The 20252-nt window shown below is 45.3% G+C and overlaps 1 protein-coding gene across 45 annotated transcripts in view; it reads right to left on the reverse strand.

Moving 5' to 3' along the window:
• The window catches only part of APBB2 (amyloid beta precursor protein binding family B member 2), a 398003-nt gene that overhangs the window by 71045 nt on the left and 306706 nt on the right, over positions 1–20252 (reverse strand). For all 45 annotated transcript variants that reach the window (XM_063664510.1, XM_054486425.2, XM_063664494.1 and 42 more), the window contains 2 exons: positions 9213–9359; positions 6324–6451 (listed from right to left, as the gene is read on the reverse strand). In XM_063664510.1, the coding sequence (XP_063520580.1) occupies positions 6324–6451; positions 9213–9359 (275 nt within the window). The remainder of the gene's footprint in view (positions 1–6323; positions 6452–9212; positions 9360–20252) is intronic.

Raw genomic sequence — 20252 nt, forward strand, 5'->3', positions numbered from 1 at the left:
ACTGCCAAAAAATATATATATATATGGGCCCTTTCCACAACGACTTTCTATATACAGCAGCTACAAAGATTGCCTCGTTCCATTCTGAGTATGTTATTACTCAAATGTTCCTTCTATGAAGAGCTGGGCTGTGCTGAGTTCCCATACCTGGGTCCCCCGTTCTTTTTCTTAATGCTTTGAAAACGTGGAAACTATTCTCAGCTCATGGACCCACAAAAACGGGCCTCAGGAACATGGTGTGTCCACCTTTGCTTTCCATTCACTCATGTGGTCTTATCTCTTCAATGAAGAAGCCAGACTGTAAGGACAGGGACCATGCCATAGCCTTCTGTGTCCTGCTGCTGCCTAACATAGTATTTAGGACGTATCTGACCCAGCCTCTCCTCCCCTGCCAACCCCGGGACATTTAGACCATTCACCATCTCTTGTCAAGATTAATAGAGTAGCTTCCCATTTGGGCTGGCAAAAATACCTGGGGTGTGTTTTTTGCCCTGCCACAAACTACACGGGTCATCTAAGGTAATCGCACTCTTCTGTCTTCAGTTTCCTAACCTCTAAAATAAAGAGACTGAAAGACACTGATACTAAAACACCTTTTAAATCTAAAAACCTATGAGTCAAAGTTTTGCATATTCTAAATAATTAATCCCAATATTCCTGAGGATCCCTGAACTCCTCCAGAAAATAAAGCAGTGTTTTCAAAAGAAGTCAAAACAAAGCAGCAGAACAGCACTGGCATGAAAACGAGAACATAAAGTACATGTGACGAAGGCCTTTTTTAAAACAACCTAACCAGGCACAGGGGCTCGCACCTGCTATCCCAGCACTTTGGGAGGCCAAAGTGGGAGGACTGCTTGAAGCCTGGAGTTCAAGATCAGCCTGGGCAACAAAGTGAGACCCCGTATCTACAAAAATAAAAATAAAAATAAATCTGTAGTCCCAGCTACTCAGGATGCTGAGGCAGGAGGATCGCTTGAGCCCAGGAATTTGGAGGCTGCAGTGAGCGATGATCACGCCACTGTACTCCAGCCTGGGCAACAGAGCAAGACCCTGTCTCTAAAAATAAAAAGAAATAAAACAACTTGGGCCAGGGTCTTGGTAGATAAATACAGCTGGGAATACCTTAGAAGAGAATATGAAAAAAATTCGGTACAGTGGAGACTATATTCTTTAGACAAAAGTTCCTGAGATCATAATCAGATAGAACAATCAAGTCAAAGATAACCTTATTTGGAAATTTATGAATAATCTATGACACAGAAAGATTTTATTAAAAGTTGTTCATCAAAACCAGAAAAGAAAGGTATTAAACACCTTCTAGGAATAGAAGTTTGGCTACACAATCTGTAAGCATAAGCAACATCACAAGGTAAACACTGAACCTGAATAAGAGAGCATTGTTTAAAAAGCACTTGCACACATCATGACTATTGATGGTTGTGTGAGAAAACATTTTAAATGGTCCATTTTCAAGGCATGATAAATCTAAGTCCTGGCAGCCAGCCTGCAAATGTAACAAACCACATGGCTCATGCACCTAGAAAGTCACAATAAGCTAACAGAATGTAGAGGAGGGGTCAGCCCATTAAAGGGAAGAAAGTTTTCTTATTGGGAAATGAAAATTAAGCGGGGAAGGGAATGAGGTATAACCTTATAAGGGGGATAATGAAATTTAGGCAACGTCCAGGAAGACTGTAGCCCCATAGTACTCGGCCAGTGAGGAACTGGGGGAGGGACAGGCGCGCTAGGAGATAAATTACCTGTTGTGACTGTCCCAGGTGTGCCTGCCCACCAGATACCCGATCTTGCAAGACTATTATTAAAAAGTCTCACTTTCACGTTCTTCGTGCCTCTAAGTCCATTCTTTGGGTTTGGATGGGTGAGTGTTTCTCATAGTTGCCATTCATTATGAAGAAATTTTATCTTCATTAGAGCAGGCCCAATGGGGTATCCACTTATAATATTCATTAACAGTAACTCCAATTTTTCTTAATAATCAAAAACAGCAGTTTAGTGTTACCACGAATTTAAATGAATGAGTTTACTAAAGACAGCAATATTTCCTGAAGTGTGTTCCATGTGATTGTGTTTCCACCGAGGAAACGGTTCCAGCCAAGCCTGGGAAATGCTTTCTTGCAGAGTCCTAGTGCATCTCAGTGTAGGAAAACCTCTGAGAGGGCCCAGTGTACTTGGTTTAGCTCAGTTTCCCAAGTGACTACAGAATCTTTTTTTTTTTTCAAGGGAAAACCATGAACACCTTACTTGATTAATCCTCATGGTACACTGATAGGGAAGCCTCTTGGAAACATCCCATTTGTGGGGTCTGAAACCTTCTGACAATATCCATTTTCCTTTCTTGTGGGAAATGGCTGAGACTAGCAGACTCTAGGGCTTATTGGCGAAGTACACAAGGATCTCTGTGCCCCTACCCAGAAGATAAGCCTGCATCAACCACAGGGCAAGAGGGGAGTCCCTGTTCCAAGTTCCCTGTGTTCAGAAATTACGTTTGGGCCGGGCGCAGTGGCCCACGCCTGTAATCCCAAAACTTTGGGAGGCCGAGGCATGTAGATCACCTGAGGTCAGGAGTTCAAGACCAGCCTGGCCAACATGGTGAAACCCTGTCTCTACTAAAAATACAAAAAATTTGCTGGGCGTGGTGGCGGGCGCCTGCAGTCTCAGCTACTTGGGAGGCTGAGGCAGGAGAATTGCTTGAAACCTGGGGGCAAAGGTTGCAATGAACTGAGATCGCACCATTGCACTCCAGCCTGGGGAAGAACAGTGAAACTCCGTCTCAAAAAGAAAAAAAAAAAAAGAAATTATGTTTGCTTGGCTTTGGTACTTCTGTAAAAGAATAAGGAGGAAGGTGTTCGCCAGGGTCTGAGTGAATAAGAAGAACGCTGAGGCTGGAAGTTAGCACAGGTCCCTGAAACTGGGTAGGGACATCCCTCCAAACTCACCTTTGGGAGAGTAGCCTGGCAGGCCCATAGAGACAAGATGAAAGGGAGCATTCGGTCATTGGGCTTGGTCGCCAAGGGCAGAAATGCCAGCTCTAACGCCCAATGCACACACCTGCGTACGTCCTCCTTTGCACAGTGGGCAGGAGCAAAGCAGGCCAACCTGGGTGCTCCTGGGGCTGAACTGGATTGGAAAGACAAAGCTCATGAAACCCCTTGCCCCAGCCTCCGTCTCTAGGGGCCGTGACATTTACCTTACTGATCAAAGGGAACAAAAGTCAACTATGGCCAAGAAAGAGGAGGCAGCCCTCGCTTTGCCAGGCAATAAAGCAAATGGGCCCCAAGAAACACCATAATAAAGACAGACATGGCTCTCAACAAGACAAAGTCTTCAGCATAGTCGTGCGACAACCAAAACCCCACAGAAGACTGGTATCAGATGTGACTCAACTCCTCGTGCTGTTCATAGTAAGAGGTCTCTCTAACTCAACCCTGGGGCTCAGTGGGGGTGTCATAGCCAACCACCTCCTCATGCAAAGTAAACTCATTCCTGAAGGAATTTCTTCCAAGCAAATCAAAACCACTTGAAAGCCTTAAGAAAATGTCACATCCAAAATACTTTGATAATTTCTGAAATTACGTGGCTCAGGGAAGCACTCTGGATTTGCAGAAAGATTTTGCACCCTTCATGTCTGGTATAATACATAGTTCTCTTATTCATTTTAACCACATCAAGAAATCCCTGAAGAGATTCCACTTTCTCAGTAAGGAAAGTTACAAAAGAGAATGCGAAATGGGCTTCTTTTTCGCAAGCAAAATGAAACACTTTTATGTTTTATTCATGCAAAGTGAAAACCCCTTTCCTTTGCAACATTGCAAATTGAATTTGCTCTTGTAAATTGCTGTTAAGGAAAAAAAAAGGAATCAAAAGCAAAGGAAAGTTAAAAAAAAAGCAGGAGTACAAAGACCCCTTCTTCTGGGGAATGGAAACTCAGGGGACCAATGGGGAGAAACAGAACCTTTCACTGGCAAACACACTTTTAAAATTTACCGTTTCCATGCCAATCCAGCTGAAGGCAGCCACAACCCCATGATCTCGCTGAGGTCCTGCTAGCTATGTGGAACCCTGAGCGTATTTCGAAATTACACTCATCTGCTTACACTGAGTGAGAATAAGAAGTGATTTAAAAACATGAGTAATACAGCCCACGTTTCAAAAACATAACCAAGGCAATGTAACCTAATTCACACTGATTTCAACAGGGAGTGGGAAGCTCTTCCTGCTTTGTAGGACAACTGAACTCATCAGGGTCTGGAACAGCCGCTCATCCTCTAGATCACGTGATAAAGTGTTACTTCAAGTCTCCCTGAGGTCTGACTCCTCTCCGACTTCCACTGTCTTTAAAAGGAAGCCATGTCATTAGCTGCATCTGCTAGCGTGTGTTTAAAAATCAAGGGCTAACATTCATTAAGCATCTGTCATGTCCCTATCACTGAACCGATTATTGTATACACATGCACATGCACATATATGTATGTGTTGTGGTCCTTATTATGATCCTCACTTCACAGATGAGAGAACTGAGGCTCAGAGAACTTGAATAATTTTGTCAACTGGAGTTTGAATCATTTGTTTCCTTCCAGACACGTAGCATGTGGCCTCCCTTTAAAGAGTTAGGGTGAGCTGAAAACCTCATCAATACAATCCACTGACAATCTGACCTTAGGAAAACCCAAGCTCATCCACTCATACACGCATGGAATGTAACAAGCTCCACACTTTGGCTCCTGCCTCGCACACGTATGTAGTGTCACAAGCTCCACACTTTGGCTCCTGCCTCGCACACGTATGTAGTGTCACAAGTTCCGCACTTTGGCTCCTGCCTTAAAAACAAACTTGGAAGACAGAAACCAGGAAAAGCTCAAGCATCTTACACCCAGGGCCTTCCACCAAAGCTAAATGTTTTTAATGATGACCAAATATCACCAGAGAGCTTCCTTGTAAAATTAACCAATTCATGCATCTCTCCAGGGCTACAGCTCTGGCAAGCAAGGGAATGACAGGTGTGTGCACATAATCCATCCACCCCTTCCCCCAAAGCACCTGGCCCAGCTGTCATCATTCATCACTCCAGTACGAAAGCTCAAAGATGCAACTGTGCTCCCAGGAAGGCTTATCCAATCAGCAGTGAGGAGAAAGACACTTCAGCTCTCTCCTTTGCAGACCATTTCTCATGTCTGCTTCCAGCATAAATGCTTACTCTTTCACTGATGAATACTTGGCCATAATCCTTCCTTTCTGGTTTAGGTCTTGGAACTGAATCAAATGCGCTAATGCCCAACGTTGGTTGACAAAGGCTGTGATAAGCCAAGGTAGACCACAACCCCATTAGAGAGGACCACAAGACTCAATAAAAAAGCAGAATGTTCAGAAATGGAACCATAAGCTCAGGAGAGCCGCCTCTCTGTTGTCGGGGATTTTTTTCCTCTTTTGCAATGCTCTTGTCCATTTTCAACAAAGCAATAACAAGCTATCATCCTATAGCTCGTCCCTAAATGCTAGGAGATGCTCTAGTACCTTAGGAATTGCCAAAGATTGACTATAATTTAAGAATTACCTGCATTTAATGTAGACCAATTACTTAAGAATGGTCTCTGAGCATAAAGTCTGTGATAACTGCTACTTTATTAGTTAAAATACACACTTGAAAATCGGAACTCGTTTCCAGTCATCCTGGAGAACAGAAAATTCATAACACATCTAAGATGCATTTCTTATAAATAACACATTTTCAGTAGAATTTCAGAAAAATACACATCAAATGGAATTTTGATATGACCAGACCTTTCAAGTGTTAAAAAAGTTTTGCCAATCCCAAAACCCAGAAATTCCTGATAATCATGATTTAGTGACCTGCGGGTTGTGATGAAAGGCTGTACAACGTCCCCCTTCAAGTAAGCCCTTGATGAAGAGAACAGCACAGGAGGGCCTCTGAAATGGCTGAGACTCCACTGAATGAAATGGAATTAATTTTAAAAAGACTGCAGAGAGGAGGGGAAAAAGGGGTTCAGATGGCCTGGGTTGGAAACTTGGTTGAATGAGGGGGGTCAGGAGAAGACACATGCAGAACTAGAAGGCAGGATCAGGATCAGAGCTGACAAAAGATTTGAGATACAGAAACCAGGAAGGGAAGCAGTTTGAAGGCTTTAAGAGGCAGGGAACTAGAGACAAGCTTTCATTTTTTACATTTCTATACAGAGGCTACATGAGTTTCATATTCGGTGAAATGCTGCGAGACTGTGCTTTGGTGTTCAGCTAGACCAGGGACACGGGCGAGGTGACCCGGACTGCCCCACCCAGGGACTCACCGTCCATTGTCGCGGCCCACGCCCCACACGCGGATGCTGACGATGGGCTGCGAGTGCAGCACGCTGCGGTCCATGGGGTCCACCAGGCTGAGCATGTCATTCTCCAGGATCAGGTACATGTCTTTCCCCTGGGACACAACGAGAAAACACGCTGTCTTCCTCATGCAGGCTCGAAAGCCTAATTGTGTGTGTGGCCATCTAGGAATGCCATGTCAACCATCAAAAGAAGCCACCCTGGGGTCTGTAATTTGTCTGCCTAAGAAACTTCCTTTCTGGACAAGAATATTGATATCTTTCAGTTTCCCCTCATACACCCGATTTCTCTCTCCCTCTCCGAGTCCTCTGAAATGTGTCCCCATCCTGCTTTCCAGGCTGCTCTTAAATTTAATTATTTACACTTCTGAATCTTTATGACAAAAGGCTAATGGTGGGTTCCCTGGAGAATTAAGTCTTTTACTAATTCCATGCCCATCAAACTCTTAGAACCTCTCTCTCCCCATTCTTCTGGCCAGGTCCTACCAAGCATCCCCTCGATGGCCTTTCCAAACCCACAGCGATATCTGCTTCTTATCAGCTTTTACACCACTTCCTAGCTGTGTGGTCTGCCTGGCAGACAGCAGGCAAAGCTTCGTGACATTTCTCAGCACTAACATTAGCAAACATTTAAATGACAACATTAGGTTACCTGCTTAAGGTGCACTGGCTCATGAAATCTCTAAATTGCCCTCTGAGGAATTGGATTGTTACTATCCCAGTTAGCAGCAGGGGAAACTGAGGCTGAAAGGTTAAGTAACTTGCTCAAGGTCTGACATAGAACCTGTGGGTGCTGCTGGGATCCCAGCACAGGGGAACACCCAGGTTTCTCAACTCCTGCACTGTCCTTCAGAGTCTTACACTCTGGTGTCCCATCTCCCCACCTGTGTTGGCTCTTTGTGGGCAGAAGTACTAGACTATTCAACTTGATTCCCCCTGCAATCTCCCAGGCATAATTTTAGGACATCATTAAACATCTGTTGTACAGCTGAAAGACTCTCCTAAAGCTCATCTAGATGCTGGGGCACTGACGATGGAAGTTCTGGCTCAGCAGAACAGTGAGGCTTCTCGGTAGGTCTTCAAATCTCAAAGTAAAACAGATAAGTTGCTTTCTGGTATAGTTTTTGGGAATGATGTTTTAGTTTCTTACCAAACATTCTCAGAGTGAAATACAGCTCTGATGCTCAGGGAGGCAGAGATAGGTATCTCAGTGCCTCTGTCAGCCAGCATTGAAGCTGTGGCCTATCTACAGCTGAGATCCAGCCTGCTCTCAAATCTTACCCAAAGAGCAGCTAAGCCAATTACAGATGAAAGCACCGGCAGAAAACAGAACTTGTGCACTGTTGTGATGAAACAGATTCACCAGCTACTCAGAAGGCTGAGCATGCTGCCTTAGAGCTACGGCTCCTCCAAAGGTCAGTCATTCACATGTTAGTATAAGTCACAACTACCTTCCTTCTAAATCCTAGCCAAGAAGGAACAGCATTTTTGACTGAAGGAGAGAGAAGACAGGTGGAAAATTTGGTGGGAAACACAGGCCTGGGTTTTTTTTTTTTTTTTTTTTTTTTTTTTGAGATGGAGTCTCACTTTGTCACCCAGGCTGGAGTGCAATGGCATGATAGCTCACTGCAACCCCCGCCTCCCAGGTTCAAGTGATTCTCCTACCTCAGCCTCTCGAGTAGCTGGGACTACAGGTACATGCCATCATACCCGGCTAATTTTTGTATTTTTAGTAGAGATGGGGTTTCACCACGTTGGCCAGGCTGGTCTCAAACTCCTGAGCTCAGGTGATCCACCTGCCTCGGCCTCCCAAAGTGCTGGGATTACAGGCATGAGCCACTATGCTCAGCCATGCTTGGGTATTTGGATGGGAGATAATGCGGTGAGAGAGGACAGTAAAGTCAAACAACAGAAGAGTGTAAATGGCTTTTCTTGGATGGAAGAAAATTCTTCCAGCTCTCCCTTATGCCTAGAATCTAAAAGTCAGCTTGGCAATGCAGTGATTTAGCTCCACTTTAAGGAGACAAACTCCACCATGGAAAGGCTTGGAAACCTACCTCCCATTGGGACATGCTGCTAGGAGAAAATGTGAGTGGAGTCCCAATCAGCCCAACCAAAAAGCAGACTTTTCTGCCACTGCTCTGTTCACTAGAAGCAGAGAGAACAACATCTATTCATGTAGCAAACATATTCCAAGATGCTCACAAAATGCTTTTTCTACAGGTCTCAGAGCACACCAGGAATACAGCTTTTCCGGTTTGATATGAGTTTCATACACATTTGGTATCTGTACTTATTTTTTCCTTTCTGAAATTAACTAACGTTTCAAAATGGAATCACTCTGTTAAAAGGGAGAAGTATATAAATGTCAATTCCACAATTCATGTATAATGTTGATTCTTCAGACTCTAAGTAAAGAAGAGTGTTATAAAAGAATAATTTGTCAACTTTTAGAGCAGAGGCATCAACATTTTTGTGTGGACATGTGGAAGTCACCTTCCCCTTTGAGAATACAGGTCCTTCTTCCAGTCTGCAAAACTGCTCTTATACACTGGCACATCCCATTCTGCAGGTATGTTTAGGGGAGTTCTGGGCCCCTAAAGCTCACCCATGAATCTGTGTCACTTAGCTACTGAGAAACGCTCTCTCTCCAGGCCCCAGTCCTCACTGGCATCTGGCAGTGGGAAGGGATCAGTCACACGGGGGCACCATGCCTACACTTCCTGCATTAATGGGAAAAGGCACCTGATGAACACCTTGGAGCCCCTCAGTACCATGTGTCACTGAGCTGTGGCGCTTCCTAAAACGCAGGAGAACGTAAACAGCCTGCAGTGCATCATTCTACATGCCACTTACCTCTCCCCAAATCCCGACCGTGTCTCGGATGTCATTTTTGCAGTAGGAAAGTTGCCTGATGCAGTTGTTGACCGCAACACTACTTTTACCGGGGGCAAGGTCCTCTTCTGCCATCTCTACCCATCCAAGAGAACGCACAGCAAAACACTGGAAGACAGAGAAACAGGACAGGAAGTCACTCCATGGTTTGGTCAATCATATCTGTTTACACTACTCCCCTCCCGCAACTGCAAGGTACTACACTTAATGCACCTTTATTTGCTTCATTATGTTCAATCATCTAATTGAGTTAACAAATCCTCTATTGCTGGAAATGAAATTCTATTTTTTGCTATTTAAAAAATGTAGTGACAAATATCTTTTTGCCTGACGTGTTCAGATTTCTTCCTTAGAATAGGTTACTAGAAGAAGGCCAGGTGTGGTGGCTCACACCTGTAATCCTAGCACCTGTAATCCCAGCACTTTGGGAGCCTGAGGTGGGTGGATTACCTGAGGTCAGGGCTTGAGACCAGCCTGGCGAACATGGTGAAACCCCGTCTCTGCTAAAAATACAAAAATTAGCCAGGCATGGTGGTGGGTGCCTGCAACTCTAGCTACTCAGAAGGCTGAGCCAGGAGAATCGCTTGAACCCAGGAGGCGGAAGTTGCAGTGAACCAAGTTGGCACCATTGCACTCCAGCCTGGGAGACAGGGCGAGACTCCATCTCAAAAAAAAAACAGAATAGATTATGAGGGCCCGGCACGGTGGCTCACGCCTGTAATCCCAGCACTTTGGGAGGCCAAGGTGGGCAGATCACGAGGTCAGGAGATTGAGACCATCCCGGCTAACACGGTGAAACACCGTCTCTACTAAAAATACAAAACATTAGCCAGGCATGGTGGCGGGCGCCTCTAGTCCCAGCTACTCGGGAGCCTGAGGCAGAAGAATGGCGTGAACCCGGGAGGCGGAGCTTGCAGTGAGCCGAGATCGCGCCACTGCACTCCAGCCTGGGCGACAAAGAATGAGACTCCGTCTCAAAAAAAAAAAAAGGATTACCAGAAATATTAAGTATACGGCTTATGGATACAAAAATTTCTAAGCTCCTGATACTTCTTATAAGGCAGTTTTTTAAATAGTGAGAAATGCAACCCTGTGAAATCTGTTATTTGGTAAGCACCTAGAAACGGTGGAGACAGAATGAATTAAATACATGTTAGGCACTTGTTTCTAATAACGGAGAAGCAAGATGTTTTCTCTAATACCCAGAAAGGCAGCAAAACAAGGAAAAAAAGTATCCACTCATGATAACAAATAAGTGTGCCAGGTCCTATAGCGTTTGTGATGAGGGAATCTTTAAATGCTGAAGTGCTTGCAGAATTGACAGATTTGTGCTTTTAAAACCATTTATTCTTGTATCACTTAGAGATATTTTGTCTGAGATCATACTTCTTTTCTTTTTTAAAGTTCTGTAATTCAATTTTTCCCTTTAATTAAAAAAGTACTATATGTTGCTTATTGTAACAAGTAAAAAATCCAAAGACGTATGGAGAAAAAACTTCCCAGTGCAGGTGAGGGTGACTTGGCTACAGCGTTTGCCTTGCTGGTGATCACCAGGGTTGCCGCATGCCTGAGCTGGGTCCCTCATCTCTCTCTGCATCCCTGGTCCCATGCAAGCTGTCCAGCAGTTGCAGAGGCCACCTTCCCCAGATAGGAAAGGCAGACATGGAGCCACCCTTCCTTGGGAGCCAACAGACTGGATCTCGAAGAACAGCTTGTAAAGTTTCCAAATGTGAGCTTCATAACCAAATGAATGAATACAGCAAAGTGTCCTGAAGTGATCACATTCGGTCTAGCGCCACCTTCCCTCTTCCAGTCACCGTGCGCAGACTGGGCACCTCGTTCCTGAGTGGATGATCACACTTTGTCAGGGGAAAAAAAAACTCACCAAAATATCAAAGACAAAACAGCCCGTTTACGCAAACAGTGCACTGATCCTCACGTCCCAGAGGAGAAGGCTGTGTGACCACCTCAGCAGCCACTCTGCTGATGGTGCACAAGGTGCCTTTCACAAAGAAACCAAAAAGAGAAGGCAGTCCCCGTGACAACCACAGAAGCTACTCAGGAGTCTGAGTCTTGGAGAAAGGTTCTGCACATGTGTACACACTGCAGGGAACCAGCCCGATGGTGAAGAGGAGGTCCCGAGCGCCAAAGCTGGCTGTGGCCAATTCAGAGCTGGCCAGGTCTCGCCTGGCCTGCCTGCCCCTCCGCAGCTCTGCTCCCTCAGTCTCAGACCAAAGTGTGTTTCTCCAGGTGGATGTGTTGGATATTCCACAGAAGCACCCCACCAAATGTGCTGCTTTATGAAAACGAACAATTGTGCCAGTCTGATCCCTAAGTGCCCAGGCCCTGCTCTCCAGAAAGTGCTGTGCAGCCCACTAACCTCTCTTCCATGTCGGTTCCCAACCCAGGCCCTAGTCAGTAAAATCACAGTGTCCCAGCTGACTCCCCTGGCCTGCCATTTCAACCTTGTCTCCTACCACGTCTATTCAAATGTCAAAAGTATTATCTCAGTCAGTCCACACCCCAACCCTTTGAGGTTGATACTAAGTTACTGTACCCATGTTATACATGAGGAAACTGGGTTCAGCACAAAGCTGGTGAATTGTAGATCTAGGATTCAAACCTGGGCAGTTTGGCTTCTGGGCTCCTACACTTAACCACTTTGCTATATGCCTCTGAGATTTTTGTTGGGGGACAATGTCAGATGGGGTTAGGATGATAAAGAAGGCTGGATAAACAGCCGGTGACCTCAATACAGTTCTTTTTTTTTTTTTTTTTGAGACAGGGTCTTGCTCTGTCACCCCGGCTGGAGTGCAATGGCATGAACTCAGCTCACTGCAACCTCCACCTTCTGGGTTCAAGTGATCCTTCTGCCTCAGCCTCCCAAGCAGCTGGGATTACAGGTGCACACCACCGTGCCCGGCTAATTTTTGTATTTTGGTAGAGATGGGGTTTCACCAGGTTGGCCAGGCTGGCCTTGAATTCCTGACCTCAAGTGATTGGCCTGCCTTGGCCTCCAAAGTGCTGGGATTACAGGCGTTAAGCCACTGCACCCAGAACTCAATACAGTTCTGAGTGTATGTGGATCAAGAGTAGGAACAGCCTGCATTCTAATCTCAGCTCTCTGATGTACTGTGGGACCTTGGACAAGTCATTTACTAAGTCCCAATTTTGTTCGTTTGTAAAAATGGGAGCAGTAATAATAATTACTTCACAGGGTTTTCGTGAGGAGAAAATAATATAAGTAGTGAACTTAGAATATAAAAAACACTTGAACATTTGTTGAATGAATGAGCAAATAAATACAGTGTCATATAACTCTTAACTGAATAATCAAGAAGGAAAAATGAGAGATTTGTATTAGGGTGACCACATGTCCCAATTTTACCCTCAATAGTTCTGGGGTATCCCTGTCATTCTGGCAAAATTATTCAGAGCAGCTCCTTTTACTCTCAAAAAGTGTCCTGGGTTAGACAATAAATCATATGATCACCTCAGTCAAAATTCTGGTGAATTTGGCTTCTGGCACAGAAACTGGGGCTTGGACAGGGTACTGTGGAAATGGGGTTCAAGACCCACAGAAGCTGCCACCAGGAGAGCATCTCAGTGATCCTGGCCAGGGTGAACCCTAAGACAGCAATGTTACTGTGAGATAATACTCTTCAAACCAGAAGTCAGAAATGTGTTTTCCCACTGTCTCCAGCTGCCTACTATAAAATCCTACAACCTAGGACTGCTCAAAAGAATTCAGTAACAACAAAGAAGGTAAAAAAGAATACTGGCTGTTTCCTCTCCTTGGAGTCCAAGATGACAAATATTTTGATCTAACAGCTCACTGAACACCCAGAGTATCATTCTTGGCTAAAATATGCAAATCACCCGACCTCACCCCAGCACATTAATAATACTGTTTTTGCCGGGTGTGGTGGCTCATGCCTGTAATCCCAGCACTTTTGGAAGCTAAGGCAGGAGGATCACTTGAGGCCAGGAGTTCAAGACGAGCCTGGCCAACATGGTGAAACCCTGTTTCTACTAAAAATACAAAAATTAGCCAGGTGTGGTGGCACATGCCTGTAATCCCAGCTACTCGGGAGGCTGAGGCAAGAGAATCGTGGCAAAAGAATGGTTTGAACCCGGGAGGTGGAGGCTGCAGTGAGCCGAGATCGCGCCACTGCACTCTAGCCTGGGCGACAAGAGCAAAGCTCCGTCTCAAAAAAAAAAAAAATTGTTTTGTCACACTGATGAATATAAGCCTGACATATTACTATAATGAGTTTATTTAAAATCATTTTTCTTGGGTAACCCTGCTCTTGTTTTAATTGAGTTTCTCATCTGAAGAGTTTCACCCCATTCCATGTGGCCAAAGTGAGAGGAAACAGGTGTACGGGGGAATACGCAGCTCCGCCCGAGGGGCCAGCTTGGCTTCTTCCCAAAGAACGGAGCAGCAACGAGCAACCTGCAATGTTTGGTGCTGCCCCCGTGTGGCCAAGAAGGTTCATAACCACCACCACTTTCCCTTAAACCCAGGAAGGGATGCTGGGCGTAATCAGTTCTGGGAATAAATGCTCATCTTGGAGCATGGGAAGAGCTCAAAGTATTTAATCAAGTCATCTGCCACTTAAAAAAAAAAGTTAACAAAAAAAAATCAACATACACACTTTGACTTATGCCCATTCTTCAATAGTTCTTAACCAAGAGGGCAAAAGAGTAATGGTTCAGGGTAGAACCGTGTCATCAGAGGAGTCTGGATTCAAGTCATGATTTTGCTACTTTCTGGCTGGTGACTTTGAGTTAAGTCACTTCAGGTCGCTAAGTCTCAGTCTCTTCATCTGTAAAATAATAATGCCACCTATACTTAACAGCAGGTGCGAGGCCTAAAGAAGATAATGCTGGTAAAATGCTTAGCATCATGCCTGGCAGATAGTCAAAACTTGGCAAATGTTTATTATTATTTTTGTTTGCTTATTATTTTTGAGATGGAGTCTCACTCTGTCGCCCAGGCTGGAGTGCAGTGGCGTGGCGTCAGCTCACTGCAACCTCCGTCTCCCAGGTTCAAATGATTCTCCTGCCTCAGCCTCCTGAGTAGCTGGGATTACAGGCATGCGCCACCACGCCTTGCTCATTTTTTGTCTTTTTAGTAGAGACGGGGTTCCACCATGTTGGCCAGGCTGGTCTCAAACTCCTGACCTCAGGTGATCCACCCACCTTGGCCTCCCAAAGTGCCAGGATTATAGGCATTTGCCACAGCATCCGGCTTTTATTATTATTATTGATAAACATTTACTTATTTCTATTAGTGGATTTTAAGGATTTCTCTAGTTTAACAGATTTCAGCCAAAGCCAGCACGTGGAGATGTACTGTAGACCACGATACATACGAATATATGATCTGGAGGGCTTTCTTAAAACACATAACAGGCTGGGCATGGTGGCTCATGCTTGTAATCCCAGCACTTTGGGAGGCCAAGGTGGGCGGACCACTTGAGGTCAACAGAGTGAGACTCCATCTCAAAAAAAAAAAAAAAGAAAGAAAAAAGAAAAAAAAAAAAAAAAACCACACACACAGAACACTGGGCCCCTTCCCCAGAGTTTCTGATTCAGTAGGTCTGGGTAGGACCCAAGAATCTATATCTCTAACAAACTCTCAGATGATGCTGAAGTTGTGATCTGGGAGCCACACCTTGAGAACCACTGCTATAGACAGATGGCTCCTTTCTTTACCCAAAGTTATGTGGTTCCTCAGACTGAAAGTAAAATCTAGGTTCAAATCCCAGGGCTGCCTCTTACCATTTTTGACCTTGGGTGAGTTAGTTAACTGTCTGTGTCTCAATGTCCTCGTTATAAAATGTGGGTATTAAAAATAACTTGTCTCACAACAACCTATCAAATGTTGTGAGGATTAACTGGGCTAAATTCGAGTTTGCTGCTGCTTCTGTTATTGTTGTTAGTTACTATGGGCATTTAAGGGATCTGGGTCATGGCTGACCCAGAAGGGACACAGCTTTTGACCTGGGCCCCCTTCTCTCCCATTTGTTCTCTCTTCTTCCACAGCGGAATTGAGTCATCCTATCTTAGTTGGAACACTCATCTTGTGTGCAGCTTCTATCTCTGAGTTTTATAATACAGCCATCTTCCTGCAGAGGACCTCTCCCTAAAACATGTGTCGTGGAGCAGAACACAGAGCAAAGCCTGGATATCTATGACCAGATGGTCTTGGGTTCGAATTATATTCCAATCAGTGGATGCTCAGCCTCCAGGCATATAAGGTTACTCAGTTGAACAGTGATAAGGAAATGAAGAAGGGCAAGTGGCTGGGACACTGTAGGTCCTCAGCAAATATGGACTTCGTTCTTTCTGGTTCCAGAAGATACTATTATTTCAATTTTTGTTTTCCTGTCTTCCATTTCTTTTTTCTCCTGCTGAATTTCTAGGTTTCTGTTCTTTTCCTTTCTCTGGGCTTTAATGCAGGCAGCAAAATGAGAGCATGCTGTCAAAAAACTGGGGGATCTCCTCCAGGGACCAGGTGGGGCAGGGGATGCAGTGAGGGGCGAGACCAGGGGCCGGGAGCCAGTGAGCCGTGGGATACAGGCCTTGCCTGTAACCAGGAGAGTCAGCCTCGGGGTACAGGACCAAAGAAGACAGTGGTAAAATGAGCTCATGTCCATGAAGGAGCATATCCAACACCCAGGACACAGCCGCTGCTCTGTGACTGTTGAGGGATAGTGACCAAAAGGTAAATAATACCAGAACATATAACAACATTAAGTTACAGATGTTAGAAAACTAAAAAAGTTCACATCAAAAAGCTAAAATGTGGCCCAACACTACAAATGTAATCCTAATTAACAGTCATCTATGGGAATCATTTACCACTCAAGCCTAATTATCCTGTAGCACAATAGCAACTGTGTATTTGCGATGATAGCATTTACTGAGTGCCTATTAGTTCCTGGAGGACCTACAGAGATAAGTGCCTGTTCTTCCCTGTAGATACATCTGAGTTACCTGAGAGTATCTGAGAGTAGATAAGTTCCTGTTCTTGAGAAGCTTGTGACAGAGCAGACACACAGCAGAAATCTATAGCACGGACCATGAATGAAGGATACACTGAGGCACAAGCATGGGTTGGGAGCTCACGGAAGGAGGTTTTTTTTTGTTTTAAGACGGAGTCTCACTCTGCTGCCCAGGCTGGAGTGCAGTGGCACTGTCTTGGCTCACTGTAACCTCTGCCTCCCGGGTTCAAGCAATTCTCCTGCCTCAGCATCCCAAGTAGCTGGGATTACAGGCGCAGACCACCACGCCCAGATAATTTTCTGTATTTTTAGTAGAGACAGGGTTTCACCATGTTGGCCAGGCTGGTCTCCAACTCCTGACCGCAAGTGATTCGCCCATCTCAGCATCCCAAAGTGCTAGGATTACAGGTGTGAGCCACTGAGCCCGGGCTTTTTTTTTTTTTTTTTTTTTTTAAATTCAGAGTTAGTGATGAACAGTTTCTTAAAAACAAGAAATTGAGCTGAGCCTTACAGGATAGATTAATTCATTCATTCAACAAATATTTATGACACCTACCATGTGCTAGGCACCGGAGACTTATTATCAATGGGACAAACAGACCAAACACTCTGCCCTAGGTAGTATTTCAAAAAACTGGAAGGGCATATTCGTTTGGCTGCCACATCCAAGGCCACACAGCTCTGTGGACATGGATCAAGAAGAGTAAGGTGCAACTATGGGAGAAGGGGCCCAGTGCAGAGTGGCTTGGGGCCCAGGTGTTGAAGCCACTAACTCTGGGATGAACTCTCAGGTCGGCCACTTATTAGCAGTGTGACCCAGGTTACTCAATCTTGGTGAGCCTCAGTTTCCTCATCTGTTGCCATGAGGATAACAGGATGGACCTCATAGGGTCCTGGCATGATGAAATGGGATGACCTAGATTAAGAATCTTGCAAAGGGCCTGGCCCAAAGGAAATAGGTGAGAAAAGGTGGCCACTATTTTCTCAAGGTCTCTGATCCCCCAATCCTGACACATCATAGCCAGCTACGCCAGTCTAGTTTTGTTTTTACAATTAATGACTGAGCATCAATAAAGATACCCCTAGGTGGTTGGGGACAGGGAGAGATGCAGAGCCTGGTGGGGGTGGGGGTGCTCTGTCCTCTTCAGAAGGGCAGGCTGACTCATCAGCTGACTTCAGGGTTTTTTTTGTTGTTGTTTTTTGTTTTTGAGACTGAGTCTCGCTCTGTCTCCCAGGCTGGAGTGCAGTGGCATGATCTCGGCTCACTGCAACCTCCGCCTCCCAGGTTCAAGTGATTCTTGTGCCTCAGCCTCCTGAGCAGCTGGGATTACAGGCGCCCATCACCATGCCCAGCTAATTTTTGTATTTTTAGTGGAGATGGGGTTTCACCATGTTGGCCAGGCTGGTCTCGAACTCCTGACCTCAAGTGATCCACCCACCCCACCTCAGCCTCCCAAAGTGCTGGGATTACAGGTGTGAGCCACCGTGCTCGGCCACACTTCAGGGATTTTATTAAGGGTCCACGGACCTGGGAGATCCATGGATGGGCTTCAGGAAGTTCTAAACACCCTGAAAATATATCCAAAATTGTGTGTGTGTGTGTGTGTGTGTGTGTGTGTGTGATGGAAAGATGGTCCAAAGCTCTCAGCAGTTTTCTAAAAGCTGTAAAAATACAAAGTACAGTATATCTTCACTTAACATCGTTGACAGGTTCTTGAAAACTGTGACTTTAAGCAAAATGACCTACCTTGAATAAGGTTTTGTTCAACTTCTTTCAACGTTGTTTTGCTATAATGTTGATGAGAAAAAAATCTGGTTTCCTTACACATCATTTCTCTTAAAGCTGGAGTTTCTAAGAACTCACTAATAATGTGAAGTAAGGATTTACTGTACTTTAAAAGAGTTCCGAGGAGGTTAGAAAGCAGAGTGCTCATTGTCAAGACATCAACACGTATTGTACGTGTGTACCTGCGTCAGGGCCAGCAAAAGCTTTCTAGTTAGCATCACAATCCTCTTTTGGTTAGTGGATGAGGAAACCAGTTAAATGGCTCTACGTAGGAAATGATCAGGAATTTAAGGGTGAATAGAAGAAATGGGTATAGGAAAGTAGGAGCGGCAAGAAAGGGCTGCACAACTTCAGGGTGGCTGGAGCTGACAGGCAGGACTGAATGACTTGTGAAGGTGAGAAAGTCTGACCCAGGTTTTTTGTTTTTGTTTTTTTCTGAGATGGGGTCTTACTCTGTCACCCAGGTTGGAGTACAGTGATACAATCATGGCTCACTGCAGCCTTGACCTCCCAGGCTCAAGCAATCCTTCCACCTCAGCCTCCCAAGTGGCTGGGACTACAGGTGCCTACCACACCCTGCTAATTTTTGATTTTTTGTAGAGTAAAGATCTCGCCATGTTGCCCAGGCTGGTTTCAAGCTCCTGAGCTCAAGTGATCCTCCCACCTTGGCATCCGAAAGTGCTGGGATTACAGGCGTGGGCCACCCCACCTGGACCCAACACCCAGTTTTTAATACAAGAAACTGGCCAGGCACAGTGGCTCATGCCTGTAATCCCAACTACTTGGGAGGCTGACGCAGGAGGATCACTTGAGGCCGGGAGTTCAAGATAAGCCTGGGTAACAAAGTGAGACATGGTCTGTAAAAAAAATTTTTTTTAATAAGCCAGACACAGTGGTGCACACCTGTAGTCCCAGCTACTAGAGAGGCTGAGGTGGGAGGATCACTTGAGCTCAGGAGTTTGAGGCTGCAGTGAGCTAGGATCAAGCTTAGGTGACAGAGCGATACTCCATCTCTAAAAAAAATAATAAAATTTAAAAATCGGCCAGGTGTGGTGGCTCATGCCTGTAATCCCAGCACTTTGGGAGGCCAAGGCGGGTGGATCACCTGAGGCCAGAAGTTCAAGACCAGCCTGGCCAACATGGCAAAACTCCAACTCTACTAAAAAAAATACAAAAATCAGCTGGGTGTGGTGGCAGGTGCCTGTAATCCCAACTATTTGGGAGGCTAAGGCAGGAGACTTGCTTGAACTCAGGAGGCAGAGGTTGCAGTGAGCCAAGATCGTGCCACTGCACTCCAGCCCAGGCAACAGAGCGAGACTCCGTCTCAAAAAAATAAATAGATAAAAAATGATGCAAGAAACTGATTTTGATGTAAGCCCCCTTATATTACCCTTGATGCACCAGCAAAGGGCCTCTTACAGAGGTGGCTGATGTTGTCAGGGGGAATTAAAGGAGAAGGGTTTTACCCTTCTGCTGAGGAGAACGTTGGCAGAGAAAAAGGAACATGCAAAAGTTTCAGCATAGAGAATAGGGATTCAACATAAGAGAAACAGAAGCCACAGGGAATGGGCAGGGTTTTGGGGAGGATACACAGACCACTGCAGGATATGGGATTCCAGCCTGTCTTGCTAGATCCTAGGAACATGGTGATCCCGGCTGCTGCCTATGCTGCATAGCTGCTCTGTGGAGACCTTTTCTATCTGTGTTCTGGGGGTCAGGTGGAAAAAAGCCATGTATTCCTGCTATATGTGACTATGAAGAAGAACCTTTTTAATAATCATATAGCCCACATACTATTTATTTCACATCGGTGGCCAGAAAAATGTACACTTAGGGTACATTTGTTACATTTGATAGCGCATGTTTTGTGATATTTCCCTAAGAGTTAAGTACAGCCCTCTGTCATCTCCCACAGTTACTGTAGCCAGTAGACAGCAACGGGTCTGATTTCTGCCCGCAGCCCAGGGTCTTTTCACCACCAAGGTTTCACTGAGAAATACGGCAGTTGGGCCAGGTGCAGTAGTTCACTCCTGTAATCCCAGCATTTTGGGAGGCTGAGGCGGGCAGATCACTTGAGGTCAAAAGTTCGAGACCAGCCTGGCCAACATGGCGAAATCCCGTTTCTACTAAAAATACAAAAATTAGCCGGGCGTGGTGGCACAAGCTTGTAGTACAAGCTACCTGGGAGGCTGAGGCAGGAGA

Source organism: Pongo pygmaeus, chromosome 3, assembly GCF_028885625.2.
Source record: "Pongo pygmaeus isolate AG05252 chromosome 3, NHGRI_mPonPyg2-v2.0_pri, whole genome shotgun sequence".
Classification (NCBI taxonomy): domain Eukaryota; kingdom Metazoa; phylum Chordata; class Mammalia; order Primates; family Hominidae; genus Pongo; species Pongo pygmaeus.